The 17,791-nt window shown below is 45.0% G+C and overlaps 1 protein-coding gene across 3 annotated transcripts in view; it reads left to right on the forward strand.

The window, feature by feature from the left end:
- The window catches only part of LDLRAD3 (low density lipoprotein receptor class A domain containing 3), a 153,854-nt gene that overhangs the window by 41,040 nt on the left and 95,023 nt on the right, over positions 1–17,791 (forward strand). For 2 of the 3 annotated variants that reach the window (XM_067558105.1, XM_067558108.1), the window contains exon 2: positions 8,090–8,236. The exons of the other annotated variant lie outside the window; for it this stretch is intronic. In XM_067558105.1, coding sequence (XP_067414206.1) covers positions 8,090–8,236 — 147 coding nt within the window. The remainder of the gene's footprint in view (positions 1–8,089; positions 8,237–17,791) is intronic. 3 annotated transcript variants of the gene reach the window in all.

A 17,791-nucleotide genomic window follows, 5' to 3' on the forward strand; every position in this document is an offset into this window, starting at 1 on the left:
GAATTCAGGACTCCTAAATTCTATTCCTTGCTGTGCTAGAGATTTTGTGTGTGAACTTGTTAAGTCCTTTAAGTTCTCAGTACCACAGTTTACAAATCTAAACAAAATGAAGATGGCACCTGCCTCATAGTGGTTTTGTGGTGATTAATTCCTGATAGGCATTAAAGTGCTTTGAGACCCTCTGATGAGGTGCTCTAAAATTTTGAAATATTTATTCTTGCTAACTTACAGGAAGAGACCTGGTTGCATAACGTAAAAGTTAAATAGGGCTAATATGTGACCTTTCCTTTCCACTGATTTCTCTCCTGTTTGTCACTGCTGATAAGCATTCCTTCCTATAGTCCTGGCAACCATGCTCCAGTTTAGTAAATTAAATAAGAAGTCATTTCCTCTCTCTATTTCTATTTTTGTTTGTTTTTATTGGTTTGGTGTCACCTGCTACTTCCACATAGGCTGTTTACAAATAGTCAATGTCCCTCTTTTCCCCCACCACACTAAGCAGTCCTCCTGAGTTTTGGCCATATGGGCGGGGGTAGGGGTTGTATCCAAGCAGAGGTAACAGCTGTAGTAGAGACAGCTAAACTCAAGGCTGGGGATTTCACCAGAAATCCCCAGCTGAGAAGTCTAGCCATGCAGTATTGTGGGATTTAAAATAGACCCAGTGGTCCTCAGTTCAATCCTTGTAAAAAAAAATCTCCCTGTCCTAGTCACTCCACAGAAGGAAAAGCAAATTTATTCATTAACTAACATTTTAGTAACACATTTAATTTAGAAAGATCCTGAAGTGATGCATCCAGTGTGTACACAAATCTTTGTACCCAGCTTTAAAATGCAGCCCTCGAAGGTGTAGCATAGTAGCTGTTTAACATATATCAATGCTATATGATGCTTAGAATAGACAGTAAAGAATACAGCATCCTCACCTTGTTATTTGTTTATGGTAGTGCTGATGACATGCTGGGTGCTTTCCAGACACACAAAAACGAACAACCCTCTGCACTGAAGAACTCCCAGGACAGACACCCAAGTAGATGGAGAATAGGGGAAAGGCAACAACACATGGAGAACAACAAACAGATTAAAAAAAAAGTCAGCAAGATTCATTATAGGCAGCCCAACAGAGATGTCTTTAAAATAGGTTTAAATGGTGGAGAGGATGATGGCTTAGTGGATGAGCTCAGGAGGTTGGAAGCTTGCATTGGAGGCTATGTGGAAGAAGGTAAAAGAGGCAGTTGTTCAGGAGACTGACAAACAGGTGTTGAGGATAGGAATGTTTGAACAAGAGCCGGGGCACAATGTCACACTCTACTAGTGAGGATAAGAAGAGAATATGTTGGGATTTCTGATAAGCAGCAGCCTGATTTTTCTTGTCACTTATGAATTTTTTATAATTGAGTACGCCCTCTGCACAAAACTAGACTGCTGTAAAAATGGTGAGATTTGGTGCTTTTGTGTATTTGTGTTTTGTAAACATTGATTGTCAGTTTATTTGTCTCAGTGGTCTTAAGTGTGACTCGTATGGTTTTTCTGCCTTTGAATTTGTATGGTTAGACATGATCCATCCTTAGATCATGGAAATGCTAAACATCAAATACAGTGGTTCTCCCAATTGTAGTCATGAGTTGCCAAAGGTCTGTGGACAAAAAAATTGGGGGCAAGAGGGAATTCCTTAAATCAGATGTTTTACATTTCTCCCTTCTGTGAACACGTTACTTGTGAGTTGACATTACATTGTACCTGTCCATTGCCTTCACAAGTAATCACCACAAATTCTAGTTAGTGTTGGATGCATCAGAAATGTAATCATCAGGCAATTTAAGTGGTGGTGGGCAGGAGAGAGGGATTAAAATTGCTCAGAGATTAGGTGTCTTCAAATAATCACTAGCAAATGTCCTTTTCTTTACTTGTGACAGATGGTTTATGTGCTGTTGATGGATCCCGAAAGAGCTAGCCTGTCTCATCCGTCACTTCTCGGAGCCAGCTTGGAAGTACATTGGGATGCTTGTCTTTTGTTCTGCCAAGGCCTCTCTGGCAGCAATGTAGATAAAAGCAAATCCAGCTGGAGCCTGGGCTCTACAGGGATTTAGGAGACAGGTTGAGAAACAAACAGCTGTAGATAAACTCATTGGGTGGCATCAAACGTAATTATTGAAAAAGAAATGGAAAGGATAATGAGTTTTTGTTTGTATTTTTACTTTATTTACTTCTATAATGTTGTTAACAAGGGATGGCAGTGTAATTTACAAACTGAGGCCTTTTCTACACTAGCATTTATGCTGGCAAAACTTTTGTTGCTTACGGGTGTGGAAAAAACCACCCCTCTGAGCGACGTAAATTTTGTTGGCATAAACGCTTGTATAGCCATGTTCTGTCGATGGGAGAGAGCACTCCTGCTGACATAATAAAACCACCTAAAGGAGCAGCGGTGGCTATGTCGGTGGGAGAGCTTTCCCGCTGACAGTGCTGTCCATACTAGCACTTATGCTGGCAAAATGTATGTTGCTAGGAGCAGGGAGGGAGAGTTCAAACCCCTGAGTGACAAAAGCTTTTCCAGCTAGTGCTAGTGTAGACAAGACCTTAGTGTAATTTATGACCCTGAGTGGTAGGTGTACTATCTCCATTTTACAGGTGGGTAAACTGAGGCAGTGAGGTTAAGTGACTCGTACACAGAGAATCAATGGACATGGTAGAGTCAGGAGCAGAACGCCCAGGAGTCCTTACATTCAGTGTTCTGCTATAAGCACGTCAAGGCTGCCTCCCTGTTCCAGTGCATTGAGTGTTAATGAGCCAGATGTTTATCAGTGTTGGGAGAAGGAAAGCAAGAGAGGTAACAGGACCTAATTGGTTAGTTCTCTTGCTGTCACTTGTACAGTGTAGAGACCACTGAATGTTTTAGGTGCCTGCATGATGTTGAGTCAGATCCGATGAGTCACGGTGCATTTATATAAACGATTGAGTGATGCCAAAACACACCGTTGAGACACAGCCAGAATGGTGTTCGGTGTTTCTGATGGGGGTATGTGTGCGGGTGATGCACTAAAGGAAGTGGGGGCCCAGGACACCACTCTTCCCTCCTCCCCCTCCGAGCCAGCTCTGAGCACAGACTCAGCTGCCACTATGTCCTCCCCTCCCATCCATACCCGAGATAGCAGTGCAGGTCTGCCAGCGCTGGAGGTAATGGGCTGGGGCACCCACATTCTGACCTAATGGGGGAGTCCTGCGGGTGTTCTGTTGCTGTGGGCTGGGAGGGAGACCCCAGCATTCCTTGAGCCCCCTGGCCCAGGCACATCTCTTCTCTTACCAGGGAGGATTTGGGAATGCCAAGTCTGAGGATTCAGTAGTTTTGCTTTGCACAATGATGACTTGAAACTGAAAGTTCTGATTCTGGTTTCACTTTCTGTGTTTTCCCTGTCACTTTAATGCATTGCATCCAATCTTAGTGCTCCAGGAATCTAGTACAGTCCTACATGAAGGAATAGATGTGATGCACTATGATCAGACTAACCTTTGCTAAGAGTCAAAGAGGTTGACCCAATGGATATAGCTATAGGAGATAGATTAGTGGTCTAAGCATTGGGTTTGGAACATCTAGACTGGATAACATCAGTGTTAACTCAGCCCTTCATCCACTGTGGGAGTCGGAGGGTTTGTCTGCACTGCAAAAAAGGGTGAGTCTCTGATCCTGGGTAAACTGACTTGGGCTCACACTACGGGGCCAAAAACAGCTCAGGCTGGAGCTCTAGCTCTGAAACCCAATGAGTAGGGGTGAGTTTCTGACCCTGGGCACAGTCCAAGCCTGAACATCTACACCTCTGTTTTTAGCCCTATAGCATGAGCCCCGTGAGCTGGAGTCACTTGACCTGGTCTTTGCCATGGATCTTTTTTTGAAGTGTTAGATGTACCTTGAGTTTCAGCACATTTAATGTGTGAGAGTATTTTGGAAGGAACCTTAAAAACTCTGACTTACTCTAGGTAGATGTTAAAGACCCTGTTGAACTTCTTTCAGAAGTTTGTCCTCATATCTCTGGCCCAAAATGTCAGTTGCTCTTGTTATTATGCTGTACCTTTCACCCCAGAGGTGGCTGCATTTCAGTGGTGTTATACGTTCTGTAGTTTTTAAAGTGCTTTGGAACTTTGAGATTAAAAGTGTCCTGTCCGAAATATCCTTTTCCTGCCGTGATGATAGAATGTGAAGTGCTCAGTGGTGGCTTGCTTTTTTGGAGAGTGGGGGTTGCTACTGAATTCTTCAAGCTTTTGTAGCAAGTATTAAATATTTAGATGCCCGCATTTTTGGAAGTAGTTGTTGGCTAGTTTCCCTCAACCAACCCCCTTTAAAAATTGAAACATGGGGCCCTTTTTTTTGAGCCTGGCTGGTGTGTTTTTTTTTTAAAGTCAGTAATGTGTTGCAGTGAAAATGGACCACATTTTCTTTTTTTGTTCCTTTTTCTTTTTCTTAACTGAACATATACATGCATCCAGTATTTAGTTTGGATTCAGAATTAGAGAGGCTTCAGGGTAAGTATGTCAGCTATTGGAAAGCTTACTCTGCCAGACTGAAGGAATTTCTACCACTGCTAGTAGGTTGCACAAAAGCTGACATTTGTAGGGACTGTATTTTAAACCCTTCAGGGAATTAGACGGGGTAATCTAATTTGGTCCTTTCTTGGCCCCCCTGCCCCTCTGAATTATCCAGCAGGCTGTGCCTTGGGTGAGATGGAAGGTAATAGTCAGAAATGTTGCATGCCACTGGATGAGGATCTCCTTATGGGCCTTAGGGTTTTTTGAAGTTGGCTCAGTAGAGGAAAATGAAGTGGATTTTTAAAGCCAGTTAGCAAAAAGAGCAATGTAACTTAAACTATTCCACATGTGGAATTGTTTTGACAGTTCTGTGTGCACAAATGGATTCTTTAGAAGTGGAGCAATCGGCATAATAAATATCTAGATACATTTATTATATGATTTAAATGCTTCAATTCGTAACCCCTGACTTTTTTAGCAGTTGATAAAGGCCATTTTAGAAAGCACATGGTTGGTGGTCTACGCATTGGATTTAAGGAGATCTTTATTCTTATCCTAATGCAACAAACCTCTTGTGTAACTTTAGGCAAATAACTTAATTCCTCTGTATCTCAGTTTCCCCTTTGGTAGTGTATCCCTACCTTCAAAGGATTGTTGTGAGGATAAATTCAGTGAATGCCATAGAACAGTCCATAGATATCTTACTGGGCAATGGATGGGATTTGATGGCTGTTCTCAGAACGTCAGAGTCTATTCAGGAAAGCACAATTATACTCTACCAATTAAAGTGGGATTGTAAGAGTGTTCAAAGGTTTCTCCTTCAAGGAGATTTCCTTTCATTATTTGGTAGTTTTGAAATGAGCCTGAGGAACATGGCCAGTTTGTTTTTAGGAAAATTAGAAACAAAACTGGAAGCAGATGTTGGGCTCTTGACCCTCCCCCTCCTCCTCAAGGGTCTGTAAGACCACCAGAGTCTGTAAGACCACTGTCTTTGTATCCTGTACCTTGGAAATGCATCTGACAAGCTTTCTTTCTCTGAAATTCTGTGATCCTTAGAGAGTAAAGATGCTTCTGTGGTCAAGGCGGGAATTGGGAGACCTGGATTCTGTTCCTAGCTCTTCCACAGATTTCCTGTGACAAGTCACTTGCTGTAATTGGTTATGTCTACACCAGGATTTTAATTTCAGATTGGTGCAGCCCCATGTGTGATTTGAGAAGGGTTAGATGACATGGTTGCAAAAAAACAGGAATCTTTTCTATAGCTTCCACTACACCAGTTGGGAATGGCAGATCAGAAAAATCCTAATCTAGACTAAGTTTCTATCTGCCTTAATTTCCTCTTCTACGAAATAAGGATAACACCCCTTTCACATGGATGATCAGTCAGTCATTAACCATGGTAAGGCATTTTGCTCTTTCCATCCCAGGATCTCTTTAAAAAAATGCTTGTCGTTGTAATTAAATAGTAACTGACTGCCAAAAAAAGTTCCCTTGATGCGGTGCTGACCTGCAAGGGTGTGCGCGCTCTCTAAAATATAGGTTTTAAAAATCCTACTGAATCTTAAGATGCTGAATGCTGTATAATAAACCGAAGACCAACATAGATCAACTGTACCTTCACAAGGAGAAAAAGAGCTTCCAGCTATCTTATTTTGTATTTCTTTACCTAGCTAAAGAAAACCTTAGTTTGTACGATTGTGCAAGCATATGTGTTGTGTTATTAGCACACCAGTGGCTGTTTGCTAATGAGAGGGTTGCTGTAATATTGACAGGTTGTTTTCACTTTCTGCATTGTTGTTTGCAAGTGTTGATTATTGCTAGGCAGATACAGATCAGTGATGGGAAGAATGACCTGAACTGGCTTACGGCAACAATAGAAGTTGACTTGGTAGTTGAGCATACAACTTCTTGTGTCTCTCACAGTGCTCTGAGGCTCCGCACTTACCAGTAATGGCTGCAGTTGAACTGGTGCTCCACACGGTTTTCCCTGCGAGAGTAGCCCAGGACAAGCCATTTTTAATATTTGTTTAAAAAAATTTTCAAACCTGAACCAGAGTTGAATGGGTTTGTTTCATGCCACTGTCCTCAGTGGACACCTTTCTTGGTGAAGACAAGGCTAAAGTGAGCAGGTGCTGACCTTGGGGGTGCTTTCCAGCACGTGCTAAATAGCAGCATTTCTGCACTGGGATGTGAGGAGAGCTTAAATCTGTTTCACTTGCAATGAAGGAGGGAATGAAATAGAAGGTTTGGATGAAATTGGTAGAAATAGGAAGAAAGAATTATCAGTTGTGTGGTGTGATGGGGTCTGTTGTGTTCTCAGTGGTTGCTGCTTTTCTTAGATACAGCACTGGAGACAGAGCTAGTATCAGCGCCTATAGTTAAGGTTGTCCAATCTGTCACATTATAGGCTGGTTATCAGTTGCTTATAACTTTGCCAATCTTTAACAGTTCAGGCTGAACGGGTGTCTGCTGTGGGCTGAATTTTTTGTGGGGAAAATTTCAGCAAAAACAGCTCAGCCATTTGCAAGAATAAAATTAAGGAAAAATACTAGGGATTTAGAGAAGAGTCTGATTGGATGAGAAGCTGAAGCGGGAATGGTGGACAGAACCAAGGCCTGGGTGGCATATAGTTTGCGGAGGGGCAGGCATGGGGGAAGGGCAGGAATGAGGAAAAGAAAATCCTCCATATCCTGTCCTCTACTCTATCGCTTGTTTCAGACCTGAAATGCAGCTTTGGAGGACTTACCTTTCCCCTTGGGTGGGGAGGGGGAACACCATCCTTAAACCTGCATTTTTGACCTGCATACTAGCCACTTTCCTAATAAGGCATTTGTATACTCCCCACATCAACTTCCTCTGTTGGAGTTCAGCTCTCGGTGATGTTTGCATTTTTGAGCTTTAATGCATAAAAATGCAAGGGATTGATTGATATTACTGGTCAGAGTTCCTCCTCATGTTAAATGTAGCTCTAAACTTGTGTAAACTTGTCCAACATGCTTCTATCCCCATCTGCAACATTTCTGCCATTCTAGTACAGAACCCCCTCTTGGCATACTGCTTTAATGTGCTAACTGCCTTACAAGCATGTGAGCAGATATATGCCAAGGGACTAGATTAAGACCAGGAAGCTCACTTTTAATTTTGACTAGCAGCACTGTATTTAAGACTGTTCATTAACCCACATGCCACCTAGCTCTGAGATGGTAGCAATATATTCTGCAGACACAACACTGGTCAGACCAAAGGGGATTGGGAGCCCAGTGTATAGCCTTTATATGTATTTGTAAGACTGGAAATACTATAAAGGAAGAGAATGATTAAAGCTAACCCTACTCTAGTGGGTAGGAGGAAGGGGAAAATGGTGTTGCTGGAAGGTGGGGAAATAGTGAGCTCCTTTTAAAGCATTGTGAAGGGGTAGCCTGGTCATTGTCTACTGTGTTTAATTTACCATTGACAGACAGCATTATCACTGGCTTGGCATGTGCTCTTTATCTACCAAAGAGATACGCCTTGTGAAGTTAAAACAGGCCCTGTATATTGGGTGTGTTCCCCTCCCCCCCTTCTGTTGCAGAGAGCCAACTGTTGCCTGGGAATAACTTCACAAATGAATGCAACATTCCTGGAAACTTCATGTGCAGTAATGGGCGCTGTATCCCAGGGGCCTGGCAGTGTGATGGGCTGCCTGACTGCTTTGATGAAAGTGACGAGAAGGAATGCCGTGAGTGACCCCTGTGATTCTTACCTTTTTTGTATCATGAGGCTCAGTTAGATAGCATTATTTGCGTGTGTTGTGGTCTGTGTTCTTCAAATGATGAAGCATCTGCCTTGACTCACTGTTTGCTTTTTGTTAGTGCGAGATAATCTACCTTTACAATACTTTTTCATCCTCCCACAAGCCTGAGCAGAGCCTTCTCTTCTGCAACTCTTGCCATTTGGAATAGTTCCTGTATCTCACCACCTCATCAACTCCCCATCTTATTTCAGATATTTGTTGAACACATCTCTAGTGCTTCATCTGTACTTCTTAACTTTTTTTCCCCGCTGATAGACTGAACTCTTGAAGCAGCTTCAGATGGTACATAATCATTTTACTGGTTTACAATCTTTCTTAAACATCAGACCTGAGTTGCAGCATCCTTCTACCTAAGCTGGTCTTGTGGTTAAGATGCAGGACTGGGCCTGCGCTCCTCATCTGTAAAATGAGGATAATATTTTATCTTAGCTATTTAGATTTTAAGCTCTTAGTAAGCCAATTCCTGTTTCATGTGACTGTACAACACCTAACACGAAGGAGTCCTGATTTCAGTTGGAGCCTTTGGGCTTTACTGTAGGACAAGAATGGCTTAGATTCCCTTTTGAGCTTAACGTGCACCTTAATTAACAATGCAGGAGTTGTCACTGGGATACATGACACTCCCTGTTAGCCCAACTTTCCAAGAGCTAAATGTGTTCCCAGACCACAGGTTGCCAGACCAAAATCTGCATCTTAAAGCTGGTTGAAAGAAGGCACTTTTAAAACCAAGATATTTATAGGACACTGCCTCAGAGGCTTTCCTGTCTATTTCCTGAAAACTCTGTCATTCTCTGCCTTGCCTGTCATTTTTCCCCAGCTGCAAATAGAGACACTTAATGAAATATCGCTGGGCTGGGGTTAGCGTTCATTTGTTCATGAATTGTGCTTTGTGCCCACCTCCATTCAAATGATCTCTTATTATGAAGAATTGGCAGGATCCGGTGTGAGGCAGGTGATAATGAACACAGTAATGGACAATAAAATTTAAATAGCTGCAAAACCAAAGTTCATAAAATGATTTAGACTGACTAGAATGAGACACTCTGATCTAAGTTATGCTGCAATTGTGCATTTGGATTTCTGCAGAATTGTCTTCCTCTGGATTTTTTTTCAGTTTTATAAGGGCCATCCAGTTTGATTGGCTTAACTAGGATTTTTGGCTGGGTCCCTTTAGCCTTGTCCAAAAAGGAGGTAATTGGGCCATTCTTTCCTCCTCTCTCACACCTTTATCTTCCAGCTGATCCTCTTGCATAAATGTAAAATTAGCATGAAGAAGAGAGACTGGGAATGCAAGTGGTGTATATGTTGCATTGGCCTGCTGTTGACAAGTCAGATAAATCAAAGCAAAAGGGAGACGCTCATTGGTTTTTTAGGGATTCAGATAAATAGATCTTCACACGAGCAGTCAGGTGATATATCCAAAGAGCTTTAATGAGCCAGGGTTTTCCCTTGTCCTAGTCTGGTGTCTCCTACTGTAGTGCAAACTGCAGAGCTTCTTACTAAGGAACCGACTCCATCATTTACCCTCATGACAAGCAATTCCCTTACATCAGCACACCTACAATCCCCTCATGTGTCCATGGCTGTCCCTGCAATGAGGGCAGACATTCGACATCACTTCTGTTGGGTTAGAAGCCACACACCTTTTCATATCTGACAAAGATAAGGAGGCCCCCTGGAGGCCAGGTGGTACATCATCTGTTGCTTGGGTTGATTAAGAAATGCCTTTGCGCTGTTGTCCACAATTATCAGCCAGTACTGATATGGGACCCTAAAAGGGTTGTGTGAAAGGAGAAGGGTGGGGAGATGGTGGGCATAGTGGCATACAGATGGGAGTTCTTTGACAGTATCATGGAGGGCCTTCAAAAGTATGTGAGAATTCATAAGTTTCTCAAGTCATAAGTATAGAAATGATCATTTCAGAACAATTCCATCATGTAAATTATCCTGTCTCCAACAATGGCCAATTCTAGATGCTTCAAAGAAATGTGCAAGAAATCCCAGAGAGGACAATTCTGGAATAACTGGCCATAGGGGAAGTTTATTCCCAACTGCCATCAATTAGTGGCTTGTTCTCTGAAGCATTAACATAGCAGTAGATAGTTCTTATTCCCACAGAAGTGTCTATTCCTGTTCTGATCCTATTGAACTCCTGGCTTTAATGAAGACTTGCAGCAGAAAATTCCACAGGAGAACTGTGCGTGTGCGTGCGTGCATGTTTAAAAAAAATCCTATATTTTGAAAATATTTCAGTAGTTTGGAAAAAAGTTCAGTTCCCAGGGGACAACAACATAATTGCCACTGATCTGGTCCCTTTCTTGACAGAGCATTAGAATTGAGTGGGCTTGGAAGCCTAAACTATCTTCATGCCTCTAGAGATGGTGATGGTAACTCCAGGTCAGAATTGAGACCTCATAAGAGGCAGCCTTTGCATTTTGGGGTGGGGCCAGAAAATCCACTTCTTTGGATTGGGAAAGGGCTTAAAGACATAACTGACTCCTGTCTACTGTGATCACGGTCTGCTGTGGTCAGAGTTGCCTTAAGGATTATGGGGCAGGGGATCAGCAAGGTAACTTGGGCATCATTCCCCAAAGATCTAGTATGGGGAAAATGTTTTTGGGCCATTACTAGTCTCTGGTGCTGCAGAAGCAGAGTCCAGCTGCTTGTGCTGAGGTTCAGGAACAGTCACCAACATTAAATGCATATACTCATGCTCTCAGGGCTTGAATTAACACCTTTTAAAAGCTAATCTAACTTGAGAGAGAATGGTCGCGCTGGAGAACAACACTAATAGCACTAACTAGTAGAAAAGTTAGCAATGCAGCTTGAGTGTCAGCAGCACTCAAGCGTCAACTCACACCCCTGATGGACCAGCTAGCTCGAACTTAAGGCACATTTAACTCAAGTTAGAGAGCTTGGGAGTTGGGTTAGGGGCAATACTTATTCCCTGAGCTTATTCTCTTATTCTAACACTTATTCTCTGAGCAGGGAAGAAAAGTCAAAATAGGCAAGTAAGTCAGAGTTCAGGAGGACACTAGGCTCTGGTCACCAAATGGTTTTGCTCACATGCTGGTAAATGCTAGGGTCTCTTTTTTCTGTCTTTGACTAGTTATCTACAGAACCCGGAGTAACCAGCAACATTATAATAATGTAATAGCTCAGAATTTTCCTTTCCCATCTGTGTCCACATGAACATACAGAATTATTAGCCATCTGCCAGGGAAGTAACAAGAAAAAGGGGAAAAACACTGAATTAAATCAGTAAGCTAAAATTTACATGTATCTTCCTCCCTCCTTCCATTTCATTAGCTCCTTTTCTCTCTCTTCTGCCATGTGTGACCTACTCTGTTGATCAGATCACTTTCCATTTTTCTGCCTAAGGTTCCCGTTTTTGTTCCCTTTCCAGACTTTTCATAAGGGTTGGCCAAGATTACTTCGGTTATGTACAGAATCTCAAAACCTAGGATGAGCTGGGGGAGCTGGGGCTGTTCTCTCTGTGACTCCCGAAGTCCTCTCTGACCATGTTAGCAGGGCACATTGTTTGTATGCTCCCTGCATGTGTTCTGAGTGTAAACAGAGGGCTTCAGATCTGATGTTATGAGTCTGACACTGTTCACCTCCTTCACAAATAAAGACTGGTAAGTACATCTGAGTCGGGTGGGTATGGAGGTGTGGAGAAGCTGGGAAGTTGCAGAAAAACAAATGGTACTTAAGGGGGAAGAAACAGGCTGGAAAGATGTTCATTCATTTTAAAATATTTTGAGGTAGATACAACGGATACTCCTAATTTTGATTTTGTTTCAATGGAGATATTATTTTAGGGCCAAATCCACATCCCACTGACGTGCCTTGTCCTTAACGTCACTGAAACCAGGGTGCAGTCCTCCTTCAAGTGTCTGTGTACACACGTTACCCTCAAGCGTGTGCGTGCCCAGCACTCTGTAGCAGTACTGTTTTTTCCAAGACCATAGTTTCCTCTGGAATCTGTATTTCCTGTTTCTTCCCTTTGCTCTTTTTCTTTGATTTTGTTCTTTCTATAATAATCTAATAAAATGTGAACATTGAAATTGGCTTTTGTCAGCTAACGAGCAACAGCAAGGAGAGGGATGGCATGTTGCTGCCTTTCTGTCAGCTAACGAGTAGCAGATGGTGTAGATTTGGAGCATGGCACATCATCTGAGTTAACTGCCTGACATGACAGGAGCCAAAATTAGGGATGTACCAAATACACAAATTGCAACGTCTCCTTCGTTCCTCTTACGAGAGAGCCATTTCTTTTCTGCCAGGTCTGTGTATGCCACTCTGTTTCTGTGAACCAACAGTGACACCCAGTGACAAGTCACTCTAATCCAAGTGGTGTGTGAGGGGTAGAAGGACTGATTTAGAGGTTTTAGTCTGGAAAAGTCATTGTGCAAAAATGGCTTTGGGTTCCATGTGTGTGAGTGTTAGTGGTTCCAGATCACACATGACTCTGGTTGCAAGTAAAAAGCGTGTGTTTAATTACCACCACTGCAAATTCAGCCGAAGATCTGAAAGTCATGTTGGTTTACGTATCATCACCAGTAATAAAGGTTCTGCAATTGGAATTTGCTTAACCAATTTAGATGGATGATAGATGATGCAGAGCGGAGTTCAGATAGCACAATCTTAGCTAAGCAGGCCTCTGCAAGTAGCAGAAAATTATTTTGTCATTAAAGTCAGCTCAATACACTCAGGAAGCAGAGTAAGAGTTGAGTATAAAGTTGCCGTTTGAGAGTCATTTTTCTGATCATTAGCATACTTTCAAAGTATGAATTGATTTAAACTGATGTGGGGAATAAAGCACCCTGTTTTTCACATTCCATGCTAGTTGTTTATACATTTTTCTATCATTTCTCTATAGGTTAATTTGTCAGTAATTCTATATATTCTGTCTATGCACACTTCTAATACTTTGGTCTCAACACGCTTATGGATGTCTTTACACACAGACACCTACTTCACAGAGTGCAGAAGTGTGTGTGGCAGGGGGTATACACAAACTTCACGCACAACAGTTCTTCAAGTGCTTGCTCATGTTGATTCCATTCTAGGTGGTGCACGTCTCCATGCACGGTTACCGGATTTTTTTTCCCTTTAGCAGTACCTGTAGTACCAAGTACCGAGGGCCTCGCGTTCTGATGGATGGCACCGATCCTGCTCATCCTTGCATAGACGTTTGCCAGATGGGAGTCGACGCTGTTCTGGCTCCCCAGCACCGAGGAGTTTGCCCGTACCAGCACGGTGCAGAACCCAGTCGCCGGAGAGGGAGCCATCGCCTAATGAGGGCAAACAATGCTGTAAGACTTCAGTCCCGAGGCACCGATCTTCGATGCGGCACTGGTCCTGCTCGTCATCTGGGCATGGATCCTCGGCAGCCCAGCACCGGTCAGGCGAGTGGCACCGCTGGTCATCTTCCTCGTGCTCCGCAACACCAAAGCAGCGGTCATCAGAGCGCCATGGTACTTGGGGGTCGGGGTTCCCCTTCTCCATTCCACAGCACCGCACTGCAAGGGAGCCAGCTGTTCCCCTCCCATAGTCATCCAGCAGCGAGTCTGTTTCCTAAGGGGAGGACAGGCAGCCTGCCACCCGATCAGGGCACTGCCATCTGCTGAAGTCACAGGAGCAAGTTCCCTGCTCTGCATCTCCTGGTTGGCCACAGGGCCAGTGCAGTGGCCATATTGGGGACCCTGCGGGATTCCGGTGTCCCCAGCCCCTTTATCATACAGGTTCTCTGGCATGTAGTCAATGCCAGTGGCCCTGAAGGGGGCTCACAAGTTCGCTTCAGAGGAGGACTCGAACCCCTAAGGAGATGTCATCAGTAGCTCCCCATCAGCAGGAGGGGATGCTGCCGCCTCCCGTGCCGGCTCAGTCCTCATCGTCTTCCCTGGATGAGGTGGTCGCTTCGGGGCCGTCTGTGCCCATGGACGATTTTCAGGCCCACCCAGGAGCTCTTTAAGAGGGTGGCCTCAAATTTAGGTTTGGAGCTCAAGAAGAGCTCAAGGAGGCCTTGGACAGCCTCTTTGATGCGCTTGCATTGGTGGCACCGGCCCAGGTCACCCTGCCTGTACATGAAAAGGTGCTCAAGGTGGTGAAGGCTCTATGGCAGACATCCTCATCTGTGACCCAACGTCTAGAAGGGCTGAGAAAAAGTACTATCTTCCTGCCAAGGGAATTTAAATATTTGTTCATCCTCCCCTCCCAGGGTTCCCTGGTGATGGCGGCTGCCAATGAGCATAATAGGCAGGGCCAGCCTCGCTCGACCCCCAAAAAATAAAGATGACAACAAAATGGACCTTTTTGGGAGGAAAATTTATTTGACAGCAAGTCTGCAGTTTCGCATTGCAAATCAGCAGGTGCTCCTGGGCAGGTAGAACTACAATCTTTGGGACTCCCTCAAGCATTTTGGGGAGACCCTGCCCCAGGACCAGGCACCGGACTTTGCCACTGTCCTTGAGGAGGGTAGAACAGTGGCTAGAGCGCCCCTGCAGGCGCCTTCCAATGTGGTGGACTCAGCCGGGAGAACCATGGCCTCAGTGATTTGTATGTGTCGGTACCCTTGGCTGCAGTCTTCTGGACAGGAGGTGCAGCAGTCCATTCAGGACCTCCCCTTTGATGGGTCTGCTCTCTTCTCTGACCAGACTGATACCAAGCTGCATGGTTTTAAGGACTCGAGGCCATGCTGCGCTCCTTGGGTCTTTATACACCCCAGGCCTCGAGGTGTCAGTTCTGCTCCCAGCAGCAGCCGCAGAGATACCAGCCTCCTCATTTTGCTCCCTATAGATGAAGGGTCAGAGATAGAGGCTCTAGGAGGTGCCGGATGACTGCGGGTTCTGCCCCAGCTCCCCAGCCAGGACCTTCCAGGCGCTCTAACTGCCAGCGCCAATCCTTCTGAAGATGTGCCTGAGGACGGTGTTCCAGTATCGAGACAGAATCCTCCCTCCCATCCATTCCTTAACCGACTTGCTCCCTTACTATCCGAATGGGCCAAGATTGGACCGTTGGGTCCTTGGCATAATCTCGGCAGGATACATCCTGCAGTTTTCCCCCCCCTCCTCACAACCCTCCCTCCTCGTCCCTCTTCAGGGACCCCTCTCGCAAGCAACTTCTTGTATGAGAGGTGGAGAACTTTCTCAGTCTAGGGGCTATAGAGGAAGTTCCACCAGACATGAAGGGGAAGGGATTTTACTCCCAGTACTTCCTCATTCACAAGGCAAAAGGGGGTCTCAGGCCCATACTAGACTTGCGTCATCTCGACAAATATCTCAAGAGACTGAAGTTCCTCATGGTCTTCCTAGCCTCCACCATTCCTTCTTTGGATCCAGGAGATTGGTATGCTCCCCTCGACCTAAAGGACGCTTACTTTCACATCACAATCTTTCCTAGCCACAGATGATTTCTCCGCTTTATCGTGGCCCGCTCCCACTACCAGTTTACTGTGTTACCTGTTGACCTCTCTTCTGCCATGAGGGTGTTTACAAAGTGTATGGTGGTGGTGGCTGAGCACCTAAGATGCCAAGGCATTCAGATTTACCCGTACCTGAACAACTGGCTGATCAAGGGCAGATCCCAGTCTCAGGTCCGAAACAGCTTAGACCTCATATGTACCACGTGTTTCTGTCTGGATCTGTTAATAAACGAACGAAATCAACATTAATGCCGGTGCAGCAGATAGAATTCATTGGAGCAGTTCTGGACTCCATGCAGGCCAGGGCATTTCTGCCCCAACCTTGTTTTGAAGCCATGTTAGGCATTATTACTTGTCTTTGTGAGTGCCCCATCACAACAGCCAGATCTTGTCTGCAGCTGCTAGGCCATATGGCAGCTTGCACGTCTAGGTCTCGGGCCACTCCAGTCATGGAAGGTCTCTCTGTACGCCCCGAGCAGGCACTCTCTGGACCGAGTGGTCACGGTTCCCCTCATGTCTTGTCCTCACTGGAATGGTGGCATGACCCTCGCTCATTGCTACAGGGCATGCTGTTCGAGGAACTAGTCCTCTCAATAATGTTGGTGACAGATGCTTCGGATTTGGGGTGGGGGGCCCATATCAGCTCCAACCACAGTACTCTAGGGGTTTGGTAACGGGAGGAGTGAGAAATGCACATAAACGGGAGGGAACTATGGGCAATACACGTGGCTTGCAGGGTATTCCTTCTCTTCATCTCGGGTAAGGTAGTGAGGGTTCTGATGGACAACACCACCGCCATGTACTATATCAACTGGCGAAGGGGGGGACCTGCTCCTCAGCTCTTTGCAGAGAAGAAGTATGTTTTTGGAACCTTGTGGTGAGCCACGACTTTCACCTTATAGCCTCTCACCTTCTGGGCATCAGGAACGACACAGCAGAGCACCTCATCAGGTCCTTTTTACCCCGCCATGAGTGGTTGCTCCACCCAAGGGTAGCCGCTATGATCTTCCAGAGGTGGGGCACTCCCCAAGTGGACCTGTTTGCGTCCAGATGCAATAAGAAGTGCCCACAGTTCTATTATCTCCGCAGCCTCAGAGGGGTCGCTCTCTGACTCCTTTCTCTTGCAGTGGAAGGGGGTTCTGATGTATGTATTCCCGCCTGTTCCACTGCTGCACAGAGTCCTCCTGAAAATCAAGCGGGACAGAGCGAATATTATCCTGGTTGCGCTGGCATGGTCCCGCCAGCATTGGTCCAGCAGCATGTTGAAACTGTCAGTCACCCCCCACTTTCCCCCTGGTGGCACAATCTTCTCTCCCAGGACAAAGGTCAATTGCTGCACCCAGATTTAGAGTCTCTACATCTGACGGCCTGGAGACTTCATGGCTGAACCCAAAGGAACAGATCTGTTCATCGCAGATTCAGCAGATTCTGTTGGGCAGTAGGAAGCTTGCATACCTTGTGCTGCATACCTAGCCAAGTGCAAACGGTTCACCTGGGGCAGTGTCCCATGAAATTCTTCCCGAGCGATCATCGATTCAGGCTATTCTAGATTACTTGTTGCATCTTAAACTTCAAGGCCTAGCTATTGCCTCATTGAAGGTCCACCTGGTGGCCATCTCAGCCTTTCACCCTCCAATAGATGGGAAATCGTTTTTTTTCCTATTCCATGATGGTCAGGTTCCTGAAAGGAATAGAGAGGCTCTACTCTCAGGTTTGAGACCCGGTGCTCCCTTGGGATCTAAACTTAGTTCTGTCTTGGGTCATGGGTCCTCCCTTCGAGCCTTCGGTTACCTGTCCATTGCTGTTGCTCTCCTGGAAGGTATCCTTCCTTGTAGCGATTACCTCAGCAAGAAGAGTCTCTGAGATTAAGGCACTTACTCAGAACCGCCATACATGACCTTCTATAAGGACAAGGTCCAGTTGCAGCCTCATCCCACTTTCTTACCTAAGATAGTGTCTCAATTTCACTGTAACCAGGATATATTTCTTCCAAAATGTTCTTTCCCAAGCTGCGTGGCCCGGAGGAAGAACGGAGGTGGCACACACTTGACCTT

The sequence above is a fragment of the Emydura macquarii genome, unplaced genomic scaffold, assembly GCF_026122565.2.
Source record: "Emydura macquarii macquarii isolate MOO-44397 ecotype Brisbane River unplaced genomic scaffold, CSIRO-AGI_Emac_v2 contig_1876, whole genome shotgun sequence".
NCBI classification, from domain to species: domain Eukaryota; kingdom Metazoa; phylum Chordata; order Testudines; family Chelidae; genus Emydura; species Emydura macquarii.